This window comes from Oncorhynchus mykiss, chromosome 30 (assembly GCF_013265735.2).
Source record: "Oncorhynchus mykiss isolate Arlee chromosome 30, USDA_OmykA_1.1, whole genome shotgun sequence".
NCBI lineage: Eukaryota > Metazoa > Chordata > Actinopteri > Salmoniformes > Salmonidae > Oncorhynchus > Oncorhynchus mykiss.
The window spans coordinates 5,005,523-5,033,521 of NC_050570.1; the positions used below are offsets into that span (position 1 = coordinate 5,005,523).

A 27,999-nucleotide genomic window follows, 5' to 3' on the forward strand; every position below is an offset into this window, starting at 1 on the left:
CTAAACGAATAGGCTTACATGACATAAAAGCGCATTTTGATAAGTATGCCCATTGTTTAGCGTGAATATTTATATTTATATGAAAGAAAACAACACATTAAGTTTCATTTGGCCAGGAGAGGGGCGAGTTGAAGTCCCCGGCGGGAGTGGAGTTTCATTTGGCCAGGAGAGGGGCGAGTTGAAGTCCCCGGCGGGAGTGGAGTTTCATTTGGCCAGGAGAGGGGCGAGTTGAAGTCCCCGGCGGGAGTGGAGTTTCATTTGGCCAGGAGAGGGGCGAGTTGAAGTCCCCGGCGGGAGTGGAGTTTCATTTGGCCAGGAGAGGGGCGAGTTGAAGTCCCCGGCGGGAGTGGAGTTTCATTTGGCCAGGAGAGGGGCGAGTTGAAGTCCCCGGCGGGAGTGGAGTTTCATTTGGCCAGGAGAGGGGCGAGTTGAAGTCCCCGGCGGGAGTGGAGTTTCATTTGGCCAGGAGAGGGGCGAGTTGAAGTCCCCGGCGGGAGTGGAGTTTCATTTGGCCAGGAGAGGGGCGAGTTGAAGTCCCCGGCGGGAGTGGAGTTTCATTTGGCCAGGAGAGGGGCGAGTTGAAGTCCCCGGCGGGAGTGGAGTTTCATTTGGCCAGGAGAGGGGCGAGTTGAAGTCCCCGGCGGGAGTGGAGTTTCATTTGGCCAGGAGAGGGGCGAGTTGAAGTCCCCGGCGGGAGTGGAGTTTCATTTGGCCAGGAGAGGGGCGAGTTGAAGTCCCCGGCGGGAGTGGAGTTTCATTTGGCCAGGAGAGGGGCGAGTTGAAGTCCCCGGCGGGAGTGGAGTTTCATTTGGCCAGGAGAGGGGCGAGTTGAAGTCCCCGGCGGGAGTAGAGTTTCATTTGGCCAGGAGAGGGGCGAGTTGAGGTCCCCGGCGGGAGTGGAGTTTCATTTGGCCAGGAGAGGGGCGAGTTGAAGTCCCCGGCGGGAGTGGAGTTTCATCTGGCCAGGAGAGGGGCGAGTTGAAGTCCCCGGCGGGAGTGGAGTTTCATTTGGCCAGGAGAGGGGCGAGTTGAGGTCCCCGGCGGGAGTGGAGTTTCATTTGGCCAGGAGAGGGGCGAGTTGAAGTCCCCGGCGGGAGTGGAGTTTCATTTGGCCAGGAGAGGGGCGAGTTGAAGTCCCCGGCGGGAGTGGAGTTTCATTTGGCCAGGAGAGGGGCGAGTTGAGATCCCCGGCGGGAGTGGAGTTTCATTTGGCCAGGAGAGGGGCGAGTTGAGGTCCCCGGCGGGAGTGGAGTTTCATTTGGCCAGGAGAGGGGCGAGTTGAAGTCCCCGGCGGGAGTGGAGTTTCATTTGGCCAGGAGAGGGGCGAGTTGAAGTCCCCGGCGGGAGTGGAGTTTCATTTGGCCAGGAGAGGGGCGAGTTGAAGTCCCCGGCGGGAGTGGAGTTTCATTTGGCCAGGAGAGGGGCGAGTTGAAGTCCCCGGCGGGAGTGGAGTTTCATTTGGCCAGGAGAGGGGCGAGTTGAAGTCCCCGGCTGGAGTGGAGTGAACTGGTTAGTTGATTAAAATTAGGCCTAGGACCTCATTGATTCGGTAGGTTGAATGTCCACCGAAGTATTTTCTATTCAATTCAATTATAATATATTATATTCTAATCTATTATCATTTATTCTATTAATGTTACATATCTTTTTTATGTTTTCCCAGGTAGGCATCAGGTAAAAAATGTGGAACCAAGGAAAGTGTGTTTCAGACTACTCAAGTGAGGGGTCCTCCTACAACACCAGACACAAGAGAGAGAGTAAAAAATAGAAGAAGGTGGAAGAACTCGTCCCTTAATCATTATTTCACAGAAGCCACAACCTTCACAGTAACTGAAGTGACGTTAAACGGCAGTTGGAAAACATGGATGCGTTTGAGGGTCTCCACAGTGTCCGGCTGTCCTCCTCTCCACCCCTTGCCTCTGTCACCAATCCAGGGTATGAGGTTCTCGTATCAGCCAGATCTGGTATCCAGGTGTACTCCAACACCACGTTCTATGGTAAACCCAGTGTTCTAGAGCAGGCTCAGAAGAGAGGGAGAGCCAAATATCACTCCCACCGAGAGGAGACTAAAGAAGAGAGGTGTGAGGTTGGAAGGTAAAGACACCATTATGGGTTTGATTTGTTATTGTCCTTCACAGCAGTAGGTTGGTTCCAAGCCTGTAGCTTTTAGGATTGTCTTCATATATAACCATAACGAATCTTCATTTTGTACCACATAAAAGTCCTATATCAGATATATGGAGAACGCGAATATTCTGTTTGACAATGATGTGTTCTAACAACACCCTAGGGAAATATTTGGTCACGTTTCTTTTTAAACTGGAAACGGGTTGGGACGGGAGGATGCCTGTCATCATGTGACTTGCGGCAGATTGACAACACATCTCGTCCCTTTTTACAATCGGAATGAGCAGGAATGACAATAGACTTATCTTACAACGCATCGCAAACAACGTCGTATACAGCGACTCAAAACTTGAGGACCAAAAATAACATTCGACTAACTTTACTCAGTTTGATATCTCGATGAAACATTGTAGCCCATGGCGTTTCGTCAGCATTATTTAATAGTAACATTGTTTTTGAAACGATTGCATCCTTCCAAATGGAATAATATCGTCAGCAAGTAAACGGTTACTGTAACAATTTATGGAATTCATGGAAACATAAACTGATGCCATCGAGGTCACGGCGACGGTACGAGGTGAATCTTCTAGCCGGGTGGTGAGAGGGTAAGGGCGGAGAGCTGGAATGGGAAATCCGGTGAATGTGTGCTGTTCCGATTGACATAATGGCATTAGGACAAGTTCAGCCTCGCATGTTGTTGCGATTCTTAAACGACGGTGTGATGTTTTATAATGTTATTGTTTTCAATTATATTTTCAGCATAATCATTGATAACGATGTGTGTGTGTGTACTTCTAGACAAACGTGATCAGCACAAATAGGCAGACGTTGGATTCATGTTATGAATCACATTATGATACGATCAGGATATACAACGGCTGTCAGCCAATTCAGGGCTCGAACCACCCAGTTTATAATAGAGATGTATTGTATATCATATGTTCTGATTCCTAGTCACCTATACATATCTATCTACCTCTATGGATCCAGCATCCTTGGAAATATGCTACTGGAACTGACCCTGTTTATTTAAGTGTGTTCTTCTTATTTGTATATCTTGTGTGTTTTTGTTATACCTTGTTTTTTCCCCTCTAGTATTACATTGTCATTGATTACTGCATTGTAGGGGTTAAAGTTAGCAAGAACGGCATTTCGCTGTTACTTGTGCGCGTGACATTAACATTTGAGATTAACACAGTGTACAAAACATCAACACCTTCCTAATACTTTAGTCAAATATTATATCTGTTTGGGCTTCTTGCGGTCAGTTTGAGGTCTACAAAGTATTTGTAATTAGGTTCAGGCACCGTGACCATCGCTCAAAAAAATCTAAAACAAACAAACAAACAAAAAAATCGTCCAGGGCCTGAATCTAGTTGTTGATCAGGGCCACACAGACTGAATTGCTCTTGCACTGATTCTATTCACAACAACGCGTCTATGTAAACGCACACTACACTGATACCCTCACCCCCCGCCCCCCCCCCCCCCCCCCCCATCACACACGCATATCGAGACGACACACGTGCACGCGCGCACACTTTCACATTAATCATTTGCTGCTGCTACTATGATCTTTATTTTTTTATCTTATTATTATTATTATTATTATTATTATTATTATTATTATTATTATACATCCTGATGTCTAGTCACTTTACCCTGCCTTCATGTACATGTCTACAGTGCATTCTGAAAGTATTCAGACCCCTTGACTTTTTCCACATGTTGTTACCATCACAGCCTTATTCTACACGCAATACCCAATAATGACAAAGCAAAAACCCGGAAATATCACATTTACATAAGTATTCAGACCTTTTACTCAGTACTTTGTTGAAGCACCTTTGCCAGTGACTACAGCCACAAGTCTTCTTGGGTATGATGCTACACACTTGGCACACCTGCATTTGGGGGAGTTTCTCCCATTCTTCTCTGCAGATCCTCTCAAGCTCTGTCGGGTTGGATTTTGAGCGTCGCTGCACAGCTATTTTCAGGTCTCTCCAGAGATGTTCGATCAGGTTCAAGTCCGTGCTCTGCCTGGGCCAGTCAAGGACATTCAGAGACTTGACCCGAAGCCACTCCTGTGTTTTCTTGGCTGTGTGCTTAGGGTCTTTGTCCTGTTGGAAGGTGAACCTTCACTCCAGTCTGAGGTCCTGAGCGCTCTGGAGCAGGTTTTCATCAAGGATCTCGCTGTACTTTGCGCTGTTCATCTTTCCCCTCGATCCTGACTAGTCTCCCAGTCCCTGCCACTGAAAAATGTCCCACAACATGATGCTGCCAGCACAATGCTTCACCGTGGAGATGGTGCCAGGTTTCATCCAGACATGGCATTCAGGCCAAAGAGTTCAATCTTGGTTTCATCAGACCAGAGAATCTTGTTTCTTATGGTCACAGGTTCCTTTAGGTGCCTTTTTTGGCAAACTCCAAGCGGGCTGTCATGTGCCTTTTACTGAAGAGTGGCTTCCGTCTGGCCACTCTACCATAAAGACCTGATTGGTGGAGTGCTGCAGAGATGGTTGTCCTTCTGGAAGGTTCTCCCATTGCCACAGAGGAACTCTGGAATTCTTCCATTTGAAAATGATGGAGGTCACTGTGTTCTTGGGGAGCTTCAATGCCGCAGAAATGTTTTGGGACCCTTCCCCAGATCTGTACCTCGACACAATCCTGTCTCGGACCTCTTCGGATAATTCCTTCTACCTCATGGCTTGGTGTTTGTTCTCACATGTACTGTCAACTGTGTGACCTTATATAGACAGGTTTGTGCATTTCCAAATCATGTCCAAATTGAATTTACCACAGGTGGACTCCAAAATCAAGGATGATCAATGGAAACAGGATGCACCTGAGCTCAATTTTGAGTCTCACAGCAAAGGGTCTGAATACTTAAATAAATAAGGTATTTCTGTTTAAAATATTATAGCAAAAAATTCAAAACAACCGTTTTCGATCTGTCTTTATGGGGCATCGTGTGTAGAATGAGGATTAGTTTTTATTCAATACATTTTAGAATAAGTATTTAATGTAACAAAATGTCGAGGAAGGGAAAGGGTCTGAATACTATATATATAATACTATATATCTCAAATAACTTGTACCTCTGCACATTGATCTGGTACTCCCTGTATATAGCTCCACATTGATCTGGTACTCCCTGTATATAGCTCCACATTGATCTGGTACTCCCTGTATATAGCTCCACATTGATCTGGTTCTCCCTGTATATAGCTCCACATTGATCTGGTACTCCCTGTATAGAGCCCCACATTGATCTGGTTCTCCCTGTATAGAGCTCCACATTGATCTGGTACTCCCTGTATATAGCTCCACATTGATCTGGTACTCCCTGTATATAGCTCCACATTGATCTGGTACTCCCTGTATAGAGCCCCACATTGATCTGGTTCTCCCTGTATATAGCTCCACATTGATCTGGTACTCCCTGTATAGAGCCCCACATTGATCTGGTACTCCCTGTATATAGCTCCACATTGATCTGGTACTCCCTGTATAGAGCCCCACATTGATCTGGTACTCCCTGTATAGAGCTCCACATTGATCTGGTACTCCCTGTATATAGCTCCACAATGATCTGGTACTCCCTGTATAGAGCTCCACATTGATCTGGTACTCCCTGTATATAGCCCCACATTGATCTGGTACTGGTACTCCCTGTATATAGCCCCACATTGATCTGGTACTCCCTGTATATAGCCCCACATTGATCTGGTACTCCCTGTATATAGCCCCACATTGATCTGGTACTCCCTGTATATAGCTCCACATTGATCTGGTACTCCCTGTATATAGCTCAACATTGATCTGGTACTCCCTGTATATAGCTCTACATTGATCTGGTACTGGTACTTCCTGTATATAGCTCCACATTGATCTGGTACTCCCTGTATATAGCTCCACATTGATCTGGTACTCCCTGTATATAGCTCCACATTGATCTGGTACTCCCTGTATATAGCCCCACATTGATCTGGTTCTCCCTGTATATAGCTCCACAATGATCTGGTACTCCCTGTATATAGCTCCACATTGATCTGGTACTGGTACTCCCTGTATATAGCTCCACATTGATCTGGTACTCCCTGTATATAGCCCCACAATGATCTGGTACTCCCTGTATATAGCTCCACATTGATCTGGTACTCCCTGTATATAGCTCTACATTGATCGGGTACTGGTACTTCCTGTATATAGCTCCACATTGATCTGGTACTCCCTGTATATAGCTCCACATTGATCTGGTACTCCCTGTATATAGCTCCACAATGATCTGGTACTCCCTGTATATAGCTCCACATTGATCTGGTTCTCCCTGTATATAGCTCCACAATGATCTGGTACTCCCTGTATATAGCTCCACATTGATCTGGTACTGGTACTCCCTGTATATAGCTCCACAATGATCTGGTACTCCCTGTATATAGCTCCACATTGATCTGGTACTGGTACTCCCTGTATATAGCTCCACAATGATCTGGTACTCCCTGTATATAGCTCCACATTGATCTGGTACTGGTACTCCCTGTATATAGCTCCACATTGATCTGGTACTCCCTGTATATAGCTCCACATTGATCTGGTACTCCCTGTATATAGCTCTACATTGATCGGGTACTGGTACTTCCTGTATATAGCTCCACATTGATCTGGTACTCCCTGTATATAGCTCCACATTGATCTGGTACTCCCTGTATATAGCTCCACAATGATCTGGTACTCCCTGTATATAGCTCCACATTGATCTGGTTCTCCCTGTATATAGCTCCACAATGATCTGGTACTCCCTGTATATAGCTCCACATTGATCTGGTACTCCCTGTATATAGCTCCACATTGATCTGGTTCTCCCTGTATATAGCTCCACATTGATCTGGTTCTCCCTGTATATAGCTCCACAATGATCTGGTACTCCCTGTATATAGCTCCACATTGATCTGGTTCTCCCTGTATATAGATCCACATTGATCTGGTTCTCCCTGTATATAGCTCCACATTGATCTGGTACTCCCTGTATATAGCCCCACATTGATCTGGTACTCCCTGTATATAGCTCCACATTGATCTGGTACTCCCTGTATATAGCTCCACAATGATGTGGTACTCCCTGTATATAGCTCCACATTGATCTGGTACTCCCTGTATATAGCCCCACATTGATCTGGTTCTCCCTGTATATAGCTCCACATTGATCTGGTACTCCCTGTATATAGCTCCACATTGATCTGGTACTCCCTGTATATAGCTCTACATTGATCTGGTACTGGTACTTCCTGTATATAGCTCCACATTGATCTGGTACTCCCTGTATATAGCTCCACATTGATCTGGTACTCCCTGTATATAGCTCCACATTGATCTGGTACTCCCTGTATATAGCCCCACATTGATCTGGTTCTCCCTGTATATAGCTCCACAATGATCTGGTACTCCCTGTATATAGCTCCACATTGATCTGGTACTGGTACTCCCTGTATATAGCTCCACATTGATCTGGTACTCCCTGTATATAGCCCCACATTGATCTGGTACTCCCTGTATATAGCTCCACATTGATCTGGTACTCCCTGTATATAGCTCTACATTGATCTGGTACTGGTACTTCCTGTATATAGCTCCACATTGATCTGGTACTCCCTGTATATAGCTCCACATTGATCTGGTACTCCCTGTATATAGCTCCACAATGATCTGGTACTCCCTGTATATAGCTCCACATTGATCTGGTTCTCCCTGTATATAGCTCCACAATGATCTGGTACTCCCTGTATATAGCTCCACAATGATCTGGTACTCCCTATATATAGCCCCACATTGATCTGGTTCTCCCTGTATATAGCTCCACATTGATCTGGTACTCCCTGTATATAGCCCCACATTGATCTGGTACTCCCTGTATATAGCTCCACATTGATCTGGTTCTCCCTGTATATAGCTCCACATTGATCTGGTACTCCCTGTATATAGCTCCACAATGATGTGGTACTCCCTGTATATAGCTCCACATTGATCTGGTACTCCCTGTATATAGCCCCACATTGATCTGGTTCTCCCTGTATAGAGCTCCACAATGATCTGGTACTCCCTGTATATAGCTCCACAATGATCTGGTACTCCCTGTATATAGCTCCACATTGATCTGGTTCTCCCTGTATATAGCTCCACAATGATCTGGTACTCCCTGTATATAGCTCCACAATGATCTGGTACTCCCTATATATAGCCCCACATTGATCTGGTTCTCCCTGTATATAGCTCCACATTGATCTGGTACTCCCTGTATATAGCCCCACATTGATCTGGTACTCCCTGTATATAGCTCCACATTGATCTGGTTCTCCCTGTATATAGCTCCACATTGATCTGGTACTCCCTGTATATAGCTCCACATTGATCTGGTACTTCCTGTATATAGCTCCACATTGATCTGGTACTTCCTGTATTTAGCTTCATTCAGTCTACACCCGTTGTATTCCATGTCACAAACAAAATGTCATTTGACAACCAATTCCTTATTATATTCCTTTTTTAAAACCTACTTACCTAAGTCAGTTAAAAATAAATTCTTATTTAGAATGACGGCCAAACCCTAACCACGCTGGGTCAATTGTGTTTTTTATTTTTTATTTAAAACTTTTATTTAACTAGGCAAGTCAGTTAAGAACAAATTCTTATTTTCAATGACGGCCTAGTGGGTTAACTGCCTTGTTCAGGGGCAGAACGACAGATTTGTACCTTGTCAGCTCGGGGATTTGAACTTGCAACCTTTCGGTTACTAGTCCAACGCTCTAACCACTAGGCTAGATGAGATGCAGTGCCTTAGACCGCTGCGCCACTCGGGAGCCCCCCTATTAACTACCTAATTTTCTCAATATCTCAAGCAAGCAGCTGAAGGGGCTCGTTAGCATCCATGTTCATGTAGCCATTGCACTTAACAGACACCTTTTTAAATCTCATCTTTTGATGTTTTCTAAAGGTTGGTAGACCTGGAGCCAGGTCCAATCCCCAGGGTGGAGGGTGGAGGGCAGGGTGACCCCAGGCCCACCAGGCCCCAGGAGCAGCGTACCCAGGCCAGGGGGAGAGAGGGGAGCAGGCTGGAGCGTGCTGCCCAGCTGGAGGGTGCCCGGGGCGGGGAGCATGAAGACAATGTGTCCCGCCTCCGGAGCTCTTCTCTGGAGATCAGAGAGAAGGGATCAGAGATCCTCAGAGAGCAGCTAGATGCTGCACAGAAGGTGTCTGAGGCCCATCTTGTTATTCAGTACACCTCTTCTATTCTGACCCAGTACTACACTACACCTCTTCTATTCTGACCCAGTACTACCCTACAACTCTTCTATTCTGACCCAGTACTACACCTCTTCTATTCTGACCCAGTTCTACCCTGCACCTCTTCTATTCTGACCCAGTTCTACCCTACAACTCGTCTATTCTGACCCAGTTCTACCCTAAAGCTCTTCTATTCTGACCAGTTCTACTCTACAGCTCTTCTATTCTGACCAGTTCTACTCTACAGCTCTTCTATTCTGACCCAGTTCTACCCTGCACCTCTTCTATTCTGACCCAGTTCTACCCTACAGCTCTTCTATTCTGACCCAGTTCTACCCTGCACCCCTTCTATTCTGACCCAGTTCTACCCTGCACCCCTTCTATTCTGACCCAGTTCTACCCTACACCCCTTCTATTCTGACCCAGTTCTACCCTGCACCCCTTCTATTCTGACCCAGTTCTACCCTACACCCCTTCTATTCTGACCCAGTTCTACCCTGCACCCCTTCTATTCTGACCCAGTTCTACCCTACACCCCTTCTATCCTGACCCAGTTCTACCCTACACCCCTTCTATCCTGACCCAGTTCTCCTCTACACCCCTTCTATTCTGACCCAGTTCTACCCTACACCTCTTCTATTCTGACCCAGTACTACCCTACAACTCTTCTATTCTGACCCAGTACTACACCTCTTCTATTCTGACCCAGTTCTACCCTGCACCTCTTCTATTCTGACCCAGTACTACACTACACCTCTTCTATTCTGACCCAGTTCTCCTCTACAGCTATTCTATTCTGACCCAGTTCTACCCTACAACTCTTCTATTCTGACCCAGTTCTACCCTACAGCTCTTCTATTCTGACCCAGTTCTACCCTGCACCCCTTCTATTCTGACCCAGTTCTACCCTGCACCCCTTCTATTCTGACCCAGTTCTACCCTACACCCCTTTTATTCTGACCCAGTTCTACCCTACAGCCCTTCTATCCTGACCCTGTTCTCCTCTACACCTGTTCTATTCTGACCCAGTTCTACCCTACACCTCTTCTATCCTGACCCAGTTCTACCCTACACCCCTTCTATCCTGACCCAGTTCTACCCTACACCCCTTCTATCCTGACCCAGTTCTACCCTACACCTCTTCTATCCCCTCCCAGGAGCTGAAGCTGAAGGATAAGGAGTGCGAGCGTCTGTCACAGATCCGGGATCAACTAGAGCAGGAGCTGGAGGAGCTAACTGCCAGTCTGTTTGAGGTAGGAAGGAATGACTACGAGGCCTGCTACAACCTACAGCTAGCTGAACTAGTGAAGGACTGACTACGAGGCCTGCTACAACCTACAGCTAGCTGAACTGGTGAAGGACTGACTACAGGGCCTGCTACTACAACCTACAGCTAGCTGAACTAGTGAAGGACTGACTACGAGGCCTGCTACAATCTACAGCTAGCTGAACTAGTGAAGGACTGACTACGAGGCCTGCTACAACTTACAGCTAGCTGAACTAGTGAAGGACTGACTACGAGGCCTGCTACAACCTACAGCTAGCTGAACTAGTGAAGGACTGACTACGAGGCCTGCTACAACCTACAGCTAGCTGAACTGGTGAAGGACTGACTACGAGGCCTGCTACAACTTACAGCTAGCTGAACTAGTGAAGGACTGACTACGAGGCCTGCTACAACCTACAGCTAGCTGAACTAGTGAAGGACTGACTACGAGGCCTGCTACAACTTACAGCTAGCTGAACTAGTGAAGGACTGACTACGAGGCCTGCTACAATCTACAGCTAGCTGAACTAGTGAAGGACTGACTACGAGGCCTGCTACAACCTACAGCTAGCTGAACTAGTGAAGGACTGACTACAGGGCCTGCTACAACTTACAGCTAGCTGAACTAGTGAAGGACTGACTACGAGGCCTGCTACAACTTACAGCTAGCTGAACTAGTGAAGGACTGACTACGAGGCCTGCTACAACCTACAGCTAGCTGAACTAGTGAAGGACTGACTACGAGGCCTGCTACAACTTACAGCTAGCTGAACTAGTGAAGGACTGACTACGAGGCCTGCTACAATCTACAGCTAGCTGAACTAGTGAAGGACTGACTACGAGGCCTGCTAAAGGTGTGAATCTTGCATGTTAACCATGTCCTTTTTTTTGCTGTTTCCCTAGGAAGCTCACAGGATGGTGCGTGAAGCCAACGTGAAACAAGCAACAGCAGAGAAACAGCTGAAGGAGGCTCAGGGAAAGGTCTGTTTATGTCTCCTGTTTAAACTAAAGACTTTATCCTTCAGGGTTCAAGAGGTGGGCCTGCGTGTGCGTGTGCGTGTGTGTCGGGATGGGTACAATCCATAGCTACTGTCTATAACCACTTGTGTTCTTGTATCACCCCAGAGTGATGTTCTGCAGGCGGAGGTGTCAGCCCTGAAGACCATGGTCCTGACCTCCACCCCGTCTTCCCCTAACCGCCGGGCCCACCCTCAGCTCCTCTCCCCGGGCACTAGGTCCAGGGGTGCCAGCCCCCACCATGGAGGGGGACACGCACGCAACAAGAGTGCCAGTGGTGCCCTCCCATTGGCCCCTGGTGGGCACTCAGACCTGCCCTCTGACCTGCAACCAGTCAGAGAGGACAAAGAGGTAGGGCCAGCTGCCTTCAGAGTACAGACCGGCCGTGTCTCTGAATACCCATAATGCTGTTCTAAGTAGTAGACTTTTTGTGTTTTTGCAAAAATATACATTTTATAGCATGTGCATTTTTGTTATTGTCTGCTTTAAATGCCAGGATGTCGTACTCATTTAGGCTTTTCATCTAGTAGAATTCACTGGACACTATTGATTAAAATAATGGTCTTCGGAACCAACTCTACTACTGCTGCCTACTGTAACTCTGATTCCTACTACAACTCTACAACTGCTTCCTACAACAACTCCGCTTCCTACTAAAACTCTTCTACTGCTTCCTACAATAACTCTGCTATTGCTTCCTACTATAACTCTGATTCCTACTGTAACTCTACTACTGATTCCTACTATAACTCTACTACTGATTCCTACTATAACTCTGCTTCCTACTATAACTCTACTACTGATTCCTACTATAACTCTACTACTGATTCCTACTATAACTCTGCTTCCTACTATAACTCTACTACTGATTCCTACTATAACTCTACTACTGATTCCTACTATAAATCTACTACTGATTCCTACTATAACTCTACTACTGATTCCTACTATAACTCTACTACTGATTCCTACTATAAATCTACTACTGATTCCTACTATAACTCTACTACTGATTCCTACTATAACTCTACTACTGATTCCTACTATAACTCTACTACTGATTCCTACTATAACTCTGCTTCCTACTATAACTCTACTACTGATTCCTACTATAACTCTACTACTGATTCCTACTATAACTCTACTACTGATTCCTACTATAACTCTGCTACTGATTCCTACTATAACTCTGATTCCTACTATAACTCTGATTCCTACTATAACTCTGCTACTGATTCCTACTATAACTCTACTACTGATTCCTACTATAACTCTACTACTGATTCCTACTATAACTCTGCTACTGATTCCTACTATAACTCTGATTCCTACTATAACTCTGATTCCTACTATAACTCTGCTACTGATTCCTACTATAACTCTACTACTGATTCCTACTATAACTCTGCTACTGATTCCTACTATAACTCTGATTCCTACTATAACTCTGATTCCTACTATAACTCTGCTACTGATTCCTACTATAACTCTGATTCCTACTATAACTCTGATTCCTACTATAACTCTACTACTGATTCCTACTATAACTCTACTACTGCTTCCAACTATAACTCTGCTTCCTACTATAACTATACTACTGATTCCTACTATAATTCTACTACTGATTCCTACTATAATTCTACTACTGATTCCTACTATAACTCTGCTTCCTACTATAACTCTACTACTGATTCCTACTATAACTCTGCTACTGATTCCTACTATAACTCTACTACTGATTCCTACTATAACTCTGCTACTGATTCCTACTATAACTCTACTACTGCTTCCAACTATAACTCTGCTTCCTACTATAACTCTGCTTCCTACTATAACTCTACTACTGATTCCTACTATAACTCTACTACTACTTCCTACTATAAATCTGCTTCCTACTGTAACTCTGCTTCCTACTATAACTCTACTTCTGCTTCCTACCTCAATTCTGCTTCCGACAATAACTCTACTACTGCTTCCTACTATAACACTACTACTGCTTCATACTATAACACTACTACTGCTGCCTACTATAACTCTGCTACTGCTTCCTACTATAACTCTGCTACTGATTCCTACTATAACTATACTACTGATTCCTACTATACAGTGCCTTGCGAAAGTATTCGGCCCCCTTGAACTTTGCGACCTTTTGCCACATTTCAGGCTTCAAACATAAAGATATAAAACTGTATTTTTTTGTGAAGAATCAACAACAAGTGGGACACAATCATGAAGTGGAACGACATTTATTGGATATTTCAAACTTTAACAAATCAAAAACTGAAAAATTGGGCGTGCAAAATTATTCAGCCCCCTTAAGTTAATACTTAGTAGCGCCACCTTTTGCTGCGATTACAGCTGTAAGTCGCTTGGGGTATGTCTCTATCAGTTTTGCAGAGCTCAGTGAGGTTGGATGGAGAGCATTTGTGAACAGCAGTTTTCAGTTCTTTCCACAGATTCTCGATTGGATTCAGGTCTGGACTTTGACTTGGCCATTCTAACCCCTGGATATGTTTATTTTTGAACCATTCCATTGTAGATTTTGCTTTATGTTTTGGATCATTGTCTTGTTGGAAGACAAATCTCCGTCCCAGTCTCAGGTCTTTTGCAGACTCCATCAGGTTTTCTTCCAGAATGGTCCTGTGTTTGGCTCCATCCATCTTCCCATCAATTTTAACCATCTTCCCTATCCCTGCTGAAGAAAAGCAGGCCCAAACCATGATGCTGCCACCACCATGTTTGACAGTGGGGATGGTGTGTTCAGCTGTGTTGCTTTTACGCCAAACATAACGTTTTGCATTGTTGCCAAAAAGTTCCATTTTGGTTTCATCTGACCAGAGCACCTTCTTCCACATGTTTGGTGTGTCTCCCAGGTGGCTTGTGGCAAACTTTAAACAACACTTTTTATGGATATCTTTAAGAAATGGCTTTTTTTCTTGCCACTCTTCCATAAAGGCCAGATTTGTGCAATATACGACTGATTGTTGTCCTATGGACAGAGTCTCCCACCTCAGCTGTAGATCTCTGCAGTTCATCCAGAGTGATCATGGGCCTCTTGGCTGCATCTCTGATCAGTCTTCTCCTTGTATGAGCTGAAAGTTTAGAGGGACGGCCAGGTCTTGGTAGATTTGCAGTGGTCTGATACTCCTTCCATTTCAATATTATCGCTTGCACAGTGCTCCTTGGGATGTTTAAAGCTTGGGAAATCTTTTTGTTTCCAAATCCGGCTTTAAACTTCTTCACAACAGTATCTCGGACCTGCCTGGTGTGTTCCTTGTTCTTCATGATGCTCTCTGCGCTTTTAACGGACCTCTGAGACTATCACAGTGCAGGTGCATTTATACGGAGACTTGATTACACACAGGTGGATTGTATTTATCATCATTAGTCATTTAGGTCAACATTGGATCATTCAGAGATCCTCACTGAACTTCTGGAGAGAGTTTGCTGCACTGAAAGTAAAGGGGCTGAATAATTTTGCACGCCCAATTTTTCAGTTTTTGATTTGTTAAAAAAGTTTGAAATATCCAATAAATGTCGTTCCACTTCATGATTGTGTCCCACTTGTTGTTGATTCTTCACAAAAAAATACAGTTTTATATCGTTATGTTTGAAGCCTGAAATGTGACAAAAGGTCGCAAAGTTCAAGGGGGCCGAATACTTTCGCAAGGCACTGTAACTCTACTACTGATTCCTACTATAACTCTACTACTGATTCCTACTATAACTCTAATACTGATTCCTACTATAACTCTACTACTGATTCCTACTATACCTCTACTACTGATTCCTACTATAACTCTTGTCAATGTATTTCTCTCCTTACTTCCCTTTTTTTCTTCATTTCTCTCCTCTCTTCCCTTTCTATTTTCATCTTCCTCTTCTTTACATCATGTGATCCTCTTCCTTCTTCCTTGATCGTCATCTTTCCCTGCCCTCTTCTTCTTTCTTTCAATCTCTCCCTCCCTCCATCTCTCTTTCTCTCCCATCCTTCATTTCTTTCTCTCTCTCCCTCCATTTCTCCCTTCCTCCATTTCTCCCTCCCTCCCTCCCTCCCTCCCTCCATCTCTCTTTTTCTCTCTCCCTTCCTCCCTCCCTCTCTCCTTTCTCAGCCTACTGTTCCTGCGCTCCTCTTGCTGATTCTATGTCTGGTTCCGGGTCACTCTGTCTCTGTGACCTATGAACCCTACTGGGCAGAGCAGGGGGAGAGGCCACGGTCTCTCAGCCGCCAGGTAACCACAAACCTCTGGTTCCTCAAGGTTTCCTTCTTGTTGTTTCTTTGCCACTGTGATTCTGCTTGGTCTTTGCGCCTTGGATGGGGTGACCGTAAAACTCTTTGGGACAACTGTAATTAAAAAATACTTTATAACGGCGCCGTTTCACATCCGTTACACTAGCACCACCGCTAACTAAGCTAGCCGTTTCACATCCGTTACACTAGCACCACCGCTAACTAAGCTAGCCGTTTCACATCCGTTACACTAGCACCACCGCTAACTAAGCTAGCCGTTTCACATCCGTTACACTAGCACCACCGCTAACTAAGCTAGCCGTTTCACATCCGTTACACTAGCACCACCGCTAACTAAGCTAGCCGTTTCACATCCGTTACACTAGCACCACCGCTAACTAAGCTAGCCGTTTCACATCCGTTACACTAGCACCACCGCTAACTAAGCTAGCCGTTTCACATCCGTTACACTAGCACCACCGCTAACTAAGCTAGCCGTTTCACATCCGTTACACGAGTGTACAAAACATTATGAACACCGTCCTAATATTGAGTTCCTCTCCTTTTACCCTCTGAACAGCCTCAATTCGTCAAGGCATGGACTCTACAAGGTGTCGAAAGCATTCCACAGGGATGCTGACCCATGTGGACTCTACAAGGTGTCGAAAGCGTTCCACAGGGATGCTGGCCCATGTGGACTCTACAAGGTGTCGAAAGCGTTCCACAGGGATGCTGGCCCATGTGGACTCTACAAGGTGTCGAAAGCGTTCCACAGGGATGCTGGCCCATGTGGACTCTACAAGGTGTCGAAAGCGTTCCACAGGGATGCTGGCCCATATTGACGCCAATGCTTCTTACCACAGTTGTGTCAAGTTGGCTGGATGTCCTTTGGGTGGTGAAACTGTGAAGTATGAAAAACCCAGCAGCGTTGAAGTTCTTGACACAAACCGGTGCACCTGCATCTTTTGTCTTGCCCGTTCACCCTCTGAAAGGCACACGTACACAATCCATGTCTCAATTGTCTCAAGGCTTAAAAACCCTTCTTTAATCCGTCTCCTGTTCATCTACACTGATTTGAAGTGGATACAGCAAGTGACATCAATCAAGGGATCATAGCTTATAGAATACTCTATATCGTGGGAAGCTTTGTATATGGAGGCATGCTTAAAAGTATGATCAGGATGTAAATTATGGTTCATGGGGTCAGTTTTATTTTATTTATTTAGTCGGCCGACTAGAATAGATCAACTTTGTTTTCCTACCAGGGGGAAATTAATGTGTTCATGTGCTTAAAAAAGACAAAGTACATTAATGTTACACACAAAAAACCCACAGAATAATACACAATCAAATGTACATGTGACTGAATGTCTACGGAGTAATGTTATCTAGATAATATTTATATGGACCTAAGTAACTAAGGGAATGTCTCTTTGTCCTCTCTACGGAGTAATGTTATCTAGATAATATTTATATGGACCTAAGTGACTAAGTGAATGTTTCTTTGTCCTCTCTACGGAGTAATGTTATCTAGGTCATTTTTATATGGACCTAAGTGACTAAGGGAATGTTTCTTTGTCCTCTCTACGGAGTAATGTTATCTAGGTCATTTTTATATGGACCTAAGTGACTAAGGGAATGTCTCTTTGTCCTCTCTACGGAGTAATGTTATCTAGATAATATTTAAATGGACCTAAGTGACTAAGGGAATGTTTCTTTGTCCTCTCTACGGAGTAATGTTATCTAGATCATATTTATATGGACCTAAGTGACTAAGTGAATGTCTCTTTGTCCTCTCTACGGAGTAATGTTATCTAGATAATATTTAAATGGACCTAAGTGACTAAGAGAATGTCTCTTTGTCCTCTCTACGGAGTAATGTTATCTAGATCATATTTATATGGACCTAAGTGACTAAGTGAATGTCTCTTTGTCCTCTCTACGGAGTAATGTTATCTAGATAATATTTATATGGACCTAAGTGACTAAGTGAATGTCTCTTTGTCCTCTCTACGGAGTAATGTTATCTAGATCATATTTATATGGACCTAATTGACTAAGTGAATGTCTCTTTGTCCTCTCTACGGAGTAATGTTATCTAGATAATATTTATATGGACCTAAGTGACTAAGTGAATGTCTCTTTGTCCTCTCTACGGAGTAATGTTATCTAGATAATATTTAAATGGACCTAAGTGACTAAGTGAATGTCTCTTTGTTCTCTCTATGGAGTTATCTGGATAATTTTTAAATGGACACAAGTGACTATGTAAAGGACTGGGTGTAACTGGAATTCAGGGTGAAAAAAAGGTGAACAGTGGTCTGTAAAGCCAATCAACATCAATCCGGTCAATACAAGAATTCAGGGAGAACATCTCCAGAGCAGAAGCAAAGAAAATGTCTATATTTTCTGAGGAGGCCCTTTTATACAGGTAACTATCAAAATACAGGAAACCCTTGGGTAAATGAGGGATTCAAAAGTATATGGAAAGCGATTCCTTCCACACAGTTGTGGTTTCTGAGTGTAATGAAGCAATTAACATCCCGTCATGCTCAGGGTCATGTTAACGTCCCATCATGCTCAGGGTCATGTTAACGTCCCATCATGCTCAGGGTCATGTTAACGTCCCATCATGCTTAGGGTCATGTATAAAATGCCCAGTTGCCCATTATGGCTAGAAGAAGAGATCTCGGTGACTGAAAGAGGGCTCTCCAAAGAACATAGAGGATGTGAAACAGTCACCAGATCTCAGTGACTGAAAGAGGGCTCTCAAAGGAACATAGAGGGTGTGTCTCAGTCACCAGATCTCAGCCCAATTTAACACTTATGGAAGATTCTGGAGCGGCGCCAGAGACTGTGTTTTCCACCACCATCAACAAAACACCAAATTATGTAATTTCTCGTGAAAGAATGGTGTCACATCCCTCCAATAGAGTTCCAGACACTTGTAGAATATATACCAAGGAGCATTGAATCTGTTCTGGTGGTTGATGGTAGCCCAACATCCTATTAAGACACAGTATGTTGGTATTTCCTTTATTTTGGTAGTTACCTCTATATTAAAACACCAGCCCGAAGAGTCTTATAGGAAGTGACATCATCAGATTCTACAGAATCACACACAGTGTCACAGATTCATTATCAGCGTGTCCTTGAATTCAGTCCAGTGTCAAACTTTAACCATAACATTCAACCCTGGTACTGACAGTTAAACCGGTTTAAACCGGTTAAAAGTAATGACATCAGTACCTAATTACACAACAGATAATTATAGACTAACAAGTAACAACTACATTAAATATGGTACTTGAACATAAATGGTTATCTCGCGTTTCCCTTTCCCCCAAGGGAAGGCATCTGTCTTGCGTCTTCCCGCACTTACAGTTGTTACCAAACCGATAACTAGCCTGCTAATATTGTTGCACTTATATCGTTGCACTGCTAAGTCTTAGGCCCAGTTAACCAGTCTTCAACCTGATTTAAGATGTTCATCTACTGTAAGTGTGAAATCAGCGTATGTGCCTAGATGTTAAATGTATGTACCCAGGATACCTTCCCTTTAAGTCCAGGGTTGACCTCTTGACCTCTTGGATCGGCCAGCCCAAGCAAATCGTTATTTGTTCAGATGGTGGCATAACATAAATATATACTAAAAGCCATGCCCAAACTCGAAAACAAACGGAAAGGCTCTTGGCTACTAAACGAACCAGCAGCCTCACGGCTCTGCCAACTGGGACACTGACCGACCATCACCTGATGCGCTTATCAAGCAGGCTCAGCATCTGGACAAGGTTGCTGCTGCCCCCTGGGGATAGAATGTGGAAGTGGTAGTGAGCTGTAGTGTGCTGTCGACACTAAACTATTTACAGTGCTGTGGAAAAGTATTTGCCCCCTTTCAAAATGTCTCTACTTTTCCAAATTTTTGATACTGAATGTTATCAAATATTCAACCGAAACCTAATATTAGATAAAGGGAACCTGAGTTTACAAAAATGAAATGGATACTTATTTCATAAACAGAGTTGTCACACCCTGATCTGTTTCACCTGTCTGTGATTGTCTCCACCCTCCTCCAGGTGTCTTCCCTGTGTAAATCCCTTGTGTATTTATACCTGTGTTCTCTGTTTGTCTGGTGCTAGTTCGTCTTGTTTGTTCAAGTCTACCAGCGTTTTGTGTCTCAGCTCCTACTTTTTCCAGTCTCTCTTTTCTTGTCCTCCTGGTTTTGACCCTTATCCGTCCTGACTCCGAGCCCGCCTGCCTGACCACTTTGCCTGCGCCTGACCCTGAGCCTGTCGATCTGTACCTTTGCCCCCTTCTGGATTATCGACCTCTGCTTGACCCTGAGCCTGCCTGCCGCCCTGTATCGTTACCCCACCTCTGGGTTACTGGCCGAGGCACTGTTTCCTGAGCCCATGCAACTGGGCAGGGCTGGGCTGTCGCCAGCGGAACGGCAACATCGGATCAGCACAAGGAGCTGTCTGTATTGCGGGACTTTTGGTCATTTTGTGTCCTCGTGACTGGTAAAAACCAGGCTCACTGGTAGGAGCGAGTACTCTAGTGGGCCATATAGGGAACTTTTCTGCTTCCCTTACTCAAACCCATTTTCATGTCATTCTGCTGTGGGGAAACCAGTCCAATCTCTCCGGGTCCTCATTGACTCTGGGGCCGATGAGAGCTTTTTGGACGCCACACTGGCTTCCGAGGTGAACATCCCCACTCAGCCCCTCTCCACTCCCGTGGATGTTAGAGCGTTGGATGGGCGCTTTATAGGTCGGGTCACCCATAGCACCACTCCCATCAACCTACGTGTGTCAGGGAATCACAGCGAGACCATTCAGTTCCTGCTCATCAAGTCCCCCAGATCCCCATGGTGTTGGGATTCTCCTGGCTCCAGCCACACAACCTACTCATCAACTGGTCTACAGGTGCCATCATGGGCTGGAGTCCGTTCTGCCACGCCCATTGTCTGAAGTCCGCGCAACCTGCCCCAGGATGTCTTCTTGGGTCCTCGGTGGTTCCGGATCTCTCCGCCATCCCCGCGGAGTACCAGGATCTCCGGGAGGTGTTCAGCAAGTCCCGGTCCACTTCCCTTCTGCCGAACCGCCCCTATGACTGCGGGATTGACCTTCTCCCTAGCACCACGCCACCCCGGGGTCGTCAGTACTCGCTGTCGGGACCTGAAACCAAGGCTATGGAGGACTAAATTGGGGACTCCCTAGCTACTGGATTTATCCGTCCCTCTTCCTCTCCCGCTGGTGCAGGATTCTTCTTCGTGGAGAAGAAGGACAAGACCCTGCACCCGTGCATTGACTACCGGGGACTCAATGACATCACTGTAAAGAACCGTTATCCGCTACCACTCATTTCCTCTGCCTTCAAGCCCCTCCATTCGGAGCAAATCAACCAGGACCTCGAGACCACTCTGCGCTGCCTAGTCTCCGCCAGCCCCACTGCCACGGGCCTATCAGCATTTTGAGTGTTCCCTGGGGTATCAGTCCCCGCTCTTCCCTGAGCAGGAAGAGGAGGTTGGTATACCCTTCTGCCAGGATGTTTGTCCGCTGCTGTCGTCGTATCTGGAGGAGAGCCCAGTTGGCCCTCAAGACCACCTTCAGGTATCGACGACAAGCAGATCGCCATCAGACCCTGGCTCCCCGGTATCGTCTCGGGCAGAAAGTATGGCTATCCACCCGGGATCTGCCCCACCTACCCGGGCAGAATGTATGGCTATCCACCCGGGATCTGCCCCACCTACCCGGGCAGAATGTATGGCTATCCACCCGGGATCTGCCCCACCTACCCGGGCAGAAGGTATGGCTATCCACCCGGGATCTGCCCCACCTACCCGGGCAGAAGGTGTGGCTATCCACCTGGGATCTGCCCCACCTACCCGGGCAGAAGGTGTGGCTATCCACCCGGGATCTGCCCCACCTACCCGGGCAGAAGGTATGGCTATCCACCTGGGATCTGCCCCACCTACCCGGGCAGAAGGTGTGGCTATCCACCTGGGATCTGCCCCACCTACCCGGGCAGAAGGTATGGCTATCCACCCGGGATCTGCCCCACCTACCCGGGCAGAAGGTATGGCTATCCACCTGGGATCTGCCCCACCTACCCGGGCAGAAGGTGTGGCTATCCACCCGGGATCTGCCCCTTCGGGTGGAATCCCGCAAACTCTCCCCCCAGTTTATCGGCCCGTTTCCCATCTCCAAGATCATTAGACCCTCTGCTTCTGATGCCCCGTACCCTTCGTATACATCCCACCTTTCATGTGTCCAGGGTCAAACCCATGTCTCTCAGCCCTTTATCTCCCGTTTCCAGGTTACTGACCCCTGCCTGACCCTGAGCCTGCCTGCTGTCCGGTACCGTTGCCCACCTCTGGTTTACTGACCCCTGCCTGACCCTGAGCCTGCCTGCTGTCCGGTACCGTTGCCCACCTCTGGTTTACTGACCCCTGCCTGCCTTGACCTGTCTATTGTCTGCCCCTGTTGGAATATTAAACTATTGTTTATTCCACGTGGTCTGAATCTGAGTCTTATCTTCATACCTGATAAGTTATGCAACACCCAATGCCCCTGTGTGAAAATAAATAGCCACCTTTTAGCTGTATTAAATCCAACCAAACTCTTCCTGGAGTTGTGGATCAGTCTCTCGCATCGCTCTGGACGAATTCTGGCCCACAGAACTTCTTTAAACTCAGCAACATTTGTGGGTTTTCAAGCAGATGAACTGCTCATTTCAAGTCCTGCCACAACATCTCCATTGGGATTAAGTCTGAACTTTTAAATAGGCAATTTCAACACTTTTAAATGTGTTGTTTTTTTAGACTTGATTGTGTGTTTTGGGATCATTGTTTCATTGCATGACCCAGCTGCTCTTCGGCATCAGCTCACAGACAGCAGTTCTGCATACAAGACTGGGCCAAAATTCCTCCAGAGCGATGTAAGCGACTGATCAACAACTACAGGAAGTGTTTGGTTGGAGTCACTGCAACCAAAGGTGGCACAACCAGTTATTGAGTGTAAAGGGGAAATTATTTTTACACACAGGGGAATTTGGTTTTGCATAACTTTGTTAATTAAATAAGTATCAATTGTATTTTTTGTAAACTCAGGTTCCCTTTATCTAATATTCAGTTTTGGTTGAAGATCTGATAACATTCAGTATCAAAAATATACAAAAAATAGAGAATCAGAAAGGAGTCAAATACTTTTTCACAGGACTGTAAGCTATTGGGGTGGCAGATAGCCTAGTGGTTAGAGTGTAGGGGCGGCAGGGTAGCCTAGTGGTTAGAGTGTAGAGGTGGCAGGTAGCCTAGTGGTTAGAGTGTAGAGGAGGCAGGTAGCCTAGTGGTTAGAGTGTAGAGGTGGCAGGTAGCCTAGTGGTTAGAGTGTAGAGGTGGCAGGTAGCCTAGTGGTTAGAGCGTTGGTCTAGTAACCGAAAGGTTGCAAGATCGAATCCCTGAGCTGACAAGGTAAAAATCTGTCGTTGAACGACAGAAATTGAAATCTGCCCCTGAACAAGACAGTTAACCCACTGTTCCTAGGCCGTCATTGTAAATAAGAATTTGTTCTTAACTGACTTGCCTAGTTGATATTACATATCAAACCATATTCACAGTAAATCAAATACAGGAAAATAACTAATCAATTATATCTCCTCTCAGATGGACAGCATTCTGTATGCAGAGTTCTTGACCTGGAAAAACAGACCTAGTCTGGACAGAAGTTCAGCCTTCCTGGTGCGGATATACAGGGAGGACATCGGCCCCTGCCTCTCCTTCACACGATCTGAGGTACATAGAATACCATAACAATTCCAATAGCAGAATAGACTACCATAACTATTCGAATAGAATATCATAACTATTCTAATAGCATAATAGAATAACTATTCTATTATGGTATTCTATAACCATAACTATTCTAATAGCATAATAGAATAACTATTCTATTATGGTATTCTATAACCATAACTATTCTAATAGCATAATAGAATAGAATACCATAACTATTCTATTAGCATAATAGGATACCATAACTATTATATTAGCATAATAGGATACCATAACTATTATATTAGCATAATATAATACAATAACTATTATATTAGCATAATAGGATACCATAACTATTATATTAGCATAATATACTACAATAACTATTATATTAGCATAACAGGATACCATAACTATTATATTAGCATAACAGGATACCATAACTATTATATTAGCATAATACAATAACTATTATATTAGCATAACAGGATACCAAAACTACTATATTAGCATAATAGGATACCATAACTATGATATTAGCATAATAGGATAACATAACTATTATATTAGCATAATATAATACCATAACTATTATATTAGCATAATATGTTAATACATGTACATGTGTCGGGAGGCGAAAGGCTTTTGTGTGCATGTATAGTTTGTTGTTGTATTAATGCAATGTGACTCCTTGTTCTGGACACAGTTGTCTCAGTCAGTCCAGAGTGCAGTGGAGAACAACTCTCTAACCATCGAGCCGGTGGCCATGTCAGCTTTACCCATGGTCAGAGCCAACGCCATAGAGTGTGGCGGGCCCAAGTGAGTCATCCCTCAATGTTATTAAAACGTTATTATAATGTTTTAAGGCTGTTTTCCTCAGAAAATGTAGTGCGCTTCATGTTTTGTTTCCTTGCTGTGATACGTCAGAGAGTATCGTGATATTGGTCATGACAACAGTAATCACAACTGAACCACACCCATCTGTCTCTAGTCATCATTCAATAACTATTCATGCTCAAATAAACTCTCTCTCTCTCTCCTTCCTCTTGGTGATTTTTCACAATTGCACCTGTCATCTATAATGAATATCATTATTCATGACTCCATGATAAAATTATGCGAACTTGATTGGTCTGACTTTGTATGGATTAGTTTAGTTTTTCTCTTCAAATCTGTTATGGGTTTCGGGGGTTTCCTCCTGAGTCCTAATGAGCTGAATCAATGGGCTACACTGATAATGTGGCACTGTTTCCTAATCAAAATGTTGATTGAATTATTTTCCCCAGTGGCTTGAAGGCAGCAGTAGAGATGTAAGTAACTTTGGGAGCGAATAATTTCATTACCTTTTTATTTTCCACTAACAACAAACTTGTTCTGTGCTCTGTGTTGTTCACTGTCCTGTATCACTGTCCTCTCTCATCAGAATGCCCTCCAGCTCTATGTTGTTCACTGTCCTGTATCACTGTCCTCTCTCATCAGAATGCCCTCCAGCTCTATGTTGTTCACTGTCCTGTATCACTGTCCTCTCTCATCAGAATGCCCTCCAGCTCTGTGTTGTTCACTGTCCTGTATCACTGTCCTCTCTCATCAGAATGCCCTCCAGCTCTGTGTTGTTCACTGTCCTGTATCACTGTCCTCTCTCATCAGAATGCCCTCCAGCACTCTGTCCAGCCATGCATGTCTTGTTGTTGATCACTGCCATCTTGTCTGTCCTCCCGGTGTGTCTGTAGTCTAACATACACAGGTCTTGTAAGGCATCTTGTCTGTCCTCCCAGTGTGTCTGTAGTCTAACATACACAGGTCTTGTAAGGCATCTTGTCTGTCCTCCCGGTGTGTCTGTAGTCTAACATACACAGGTCTTGTAAGGCATCTTGTCTGTCCTCCCGGTGTGTCTGTAGTCTAACATACACAGGTCTTGTAAGGCATCTTGTCTGTCCTCCCGGTGTGTCTGTAGTCTAACATACACAGGTCTTGTAAGGCATCTTGTCTGTCCTCCCGGTGTGTCTGTAGTCTAACATACACAGGTCTTGTAAGGCATCTTGTCTGTCCTCCCGGTGTGTCTGTAGTCTAACATACACAGGTCTTGTAAGGCATCTTGTCTGTCCTCCCGGTGTGTCTGTAGTCTAACATACACAGGTCTTGTAAGGCATCTTGTCTGTCCTCCCGGTGTGTCTGTAGTCTAACATACCTCAGATGTATCTAACTCCATCTGTGTGGAGGAAGCGACTCCATATCTGTCCAGTGTTCAGCTTTTAAGGCCATTTTATTTGTTCCTTTTCTGATGTTAAACAACTAACCATCATGTTGTCATGTCTTCTACGTTGAATTGCCCGGTTTCCCAGACCCAGGTTAAGCCTAGTCCTGGACGAAAGAACTTGCTCAGTGGAGAATCTCCCTTGAAAGAGCTTTTAAGTATATGTTTAGGCTTAATTTGTGTCCGTGAAACCCGACGCTGTAGAATTCCATAAATGAGTGAGTTAGTTGGTGTTTTTTTCTCTCTGCCTCTATAACAGGAAGTGTGCGTTGAGCGGCATATCCCGGTCCTGTAAGCACCAAATCAAACTGGGTGACGAAGAGAGTTACTACTATATCTCTCCCTCCAGCAGGGCACGGGTACCTAGCAACCATGTTTGTTGTTTTTTTTGAAAAATTTATTTCAAAATGTTTTGAAAATAAAAATGTATGTTTTCACTTATCCTCCTCAACATCTACAGCCATATAAATAGGACTACTTTTTAATGTTTATAAATAATTTTATCACTTAGGCCTATGTGAGAGAACTTTTGTTTGAAAGTGTGTGTGAGCCATTCCTCAATTCCGCCCCTCTAGATCACAGCCGTGTGTAACTTCTTCACCTATATCCGCTATATTCAGCAGGGCCTGGTCAGACATGATGGTAAGTCAGACCCTTCTAAAAGATAGACACAGAGCGAGATCAACAATAGACCCATTTTAACAGTGAAAAATGACAGTGGCAATAAGTTATCTTTGTTACTGCAGACATTAAATCTTGTCTGGCGTTCTGAATCTTGACTGAAACTATTTCAACCCTCATGTCTTTCTCTCTCTTTCTGTCTCTGTCTCTCTCTGTCTTTGTCTCTCTCTGTCTTTGTCTCTGTCTCTCTCTGTCTTTGTCTCTCTCTCTCTGTCTTTGTCTCTCTCTGTCTTTGTCTCTCTCTGTCTTTGTCTCTGTCTCTGTCTCTCTGTCTCTCTCTGTCTCTCTCTGTCTTTGTCTCTCTGTCTCTGTCTCTCTCTGTCTCTCTCTGTCTCTCTCTGTCTCTCTCTGTCTTTGTCTCTGCCCGCCTCCAGCGGAGCAGATGTTCTGGGAGGTGACACGTCTACGGAGGGAGATGACTGTGGCCAAGCTGGGCTTCTACCTCACAGACCAGGAATAGGAGGACAGATGGGAGGAGATGTCACCGTAGACCTAGGTCGTGTTTATTAGGGCACACCGGAGCAAAACGTTTAAAAATGGTTGTGCAACGGACAATGAAAATGAGCTCATTTCTTCCTCTTCGTGCCCAGTGAACACAGCCCAGGGCTAAAAGACAGGAGTCACCAATCAACTGTACGATTTGAGAGTCAGATCACCTGTACCGGTTTCACACTGTCAGGACAACCCGAACTGAACTGGGCTGGCTTGGTTTGGCTCAGTAGTGTGAGAAGCCCTCAGAAGGACATGCGGGACACAGAAACCGGAAGGAGGCTTCAGGAGAACTATGCTGCTCACTTTTCATCCACACAGTGCCATATACCCTCCAGTACTGCGGCATTACCCCTAGGTGTTGTCTCCTCTCTCCTTAGAACCACCGTTGTCTCCTCTCTCCTTAGAACCACCGTTGTCTCCTCTCACCTTAGAACCACCATTGTCTCCTCTCTCCTTAGAACCACCGTTGTCTCCTCTCTCCTTAGAGCCACCGTTGTCTCCTCTCTCCTTAGAACCACAGTTCTCTCCTTAGAACCACAGTTGTTTCCTCTCTCCTTAGAACCACCGTTGTCTCCTCCTTAGAACCACCGTTGTCTCCTCTCACCTTAGAACCACTGCAGCAAACCAGACCACCTCTTACTTTAACCTTGATAGATTCTTGCAGTACATTGTAAATGCCTTGCATGACTAATACAGAAAATATGTCTGTAATTAGAATGGGTTATAGAAGGGCAGGGATTTACTCTGAAAATAGCTGCATTTAGGCTGTTTAGTACTAACCAGTTCAGAAATAGTGTGTACACATCCCGTTACATTCAGGTACTTCAGTTAAATAAAAAACAAATGAAGAATCAGATTCACTTTATTTGCCAAGA

The 27,999-nt window shown here is 45.0% G+C and overlaps 1 protein-coding gene across 4 annotated transcripts; it reads left to right on the top strand.

The window, feature by feature from the left end:
• The first annotated feature begins 107 nt into the window (after positions 1-107).
• Positions 108-27,975, top strand: rab3il1 (RAB3A interacting protein (rabin3)-like 1). Of its 4 annotated transcripts, none has more exons than XM_036969031.1 (13): positions 108-1,549; positions 1,664-2,094; positions 9,119-9,374; positions 10,566-10,661; positions 11,579-11,656; positions 11,801-12,043; positions 15,805-15,924; positions 23,587-23,715; positions 24,404-24,516; positions 24,984-25,007; positions 26,211-26,310; positions 26,527-26,593; positions 27,007-27,975. In XM_036969031.1, the coding sequence occupies exons 2-13, from the start codon at positions 1,862-1,864 to the stop codon at positions 27,090-27,092; spliced, it is 1,545 nt and encodes a 514-aa protein (XP_036824926.1). In that variant the 5' UTR covers positions 108-1,549; positions 1,664-1,861; the 3' UTR covers positions 27,093-27,975. The 4 variants fall into 4 exon arrangements, with proteins under 4 accessions (XP_036824926.1, XP_036824925.1, XP_036824927.1 ...); XM_036969030.1 differs by having other exon boundaries at positions 108-1,509; XM_036969032.1 differs by lacking the exon at positions 15,805-15,924 and having other exon boundaries at positions 108-1,509.
• The last annotated feature ends 24 nt before the right edge of the window (positions 27,976-27,999 follow it).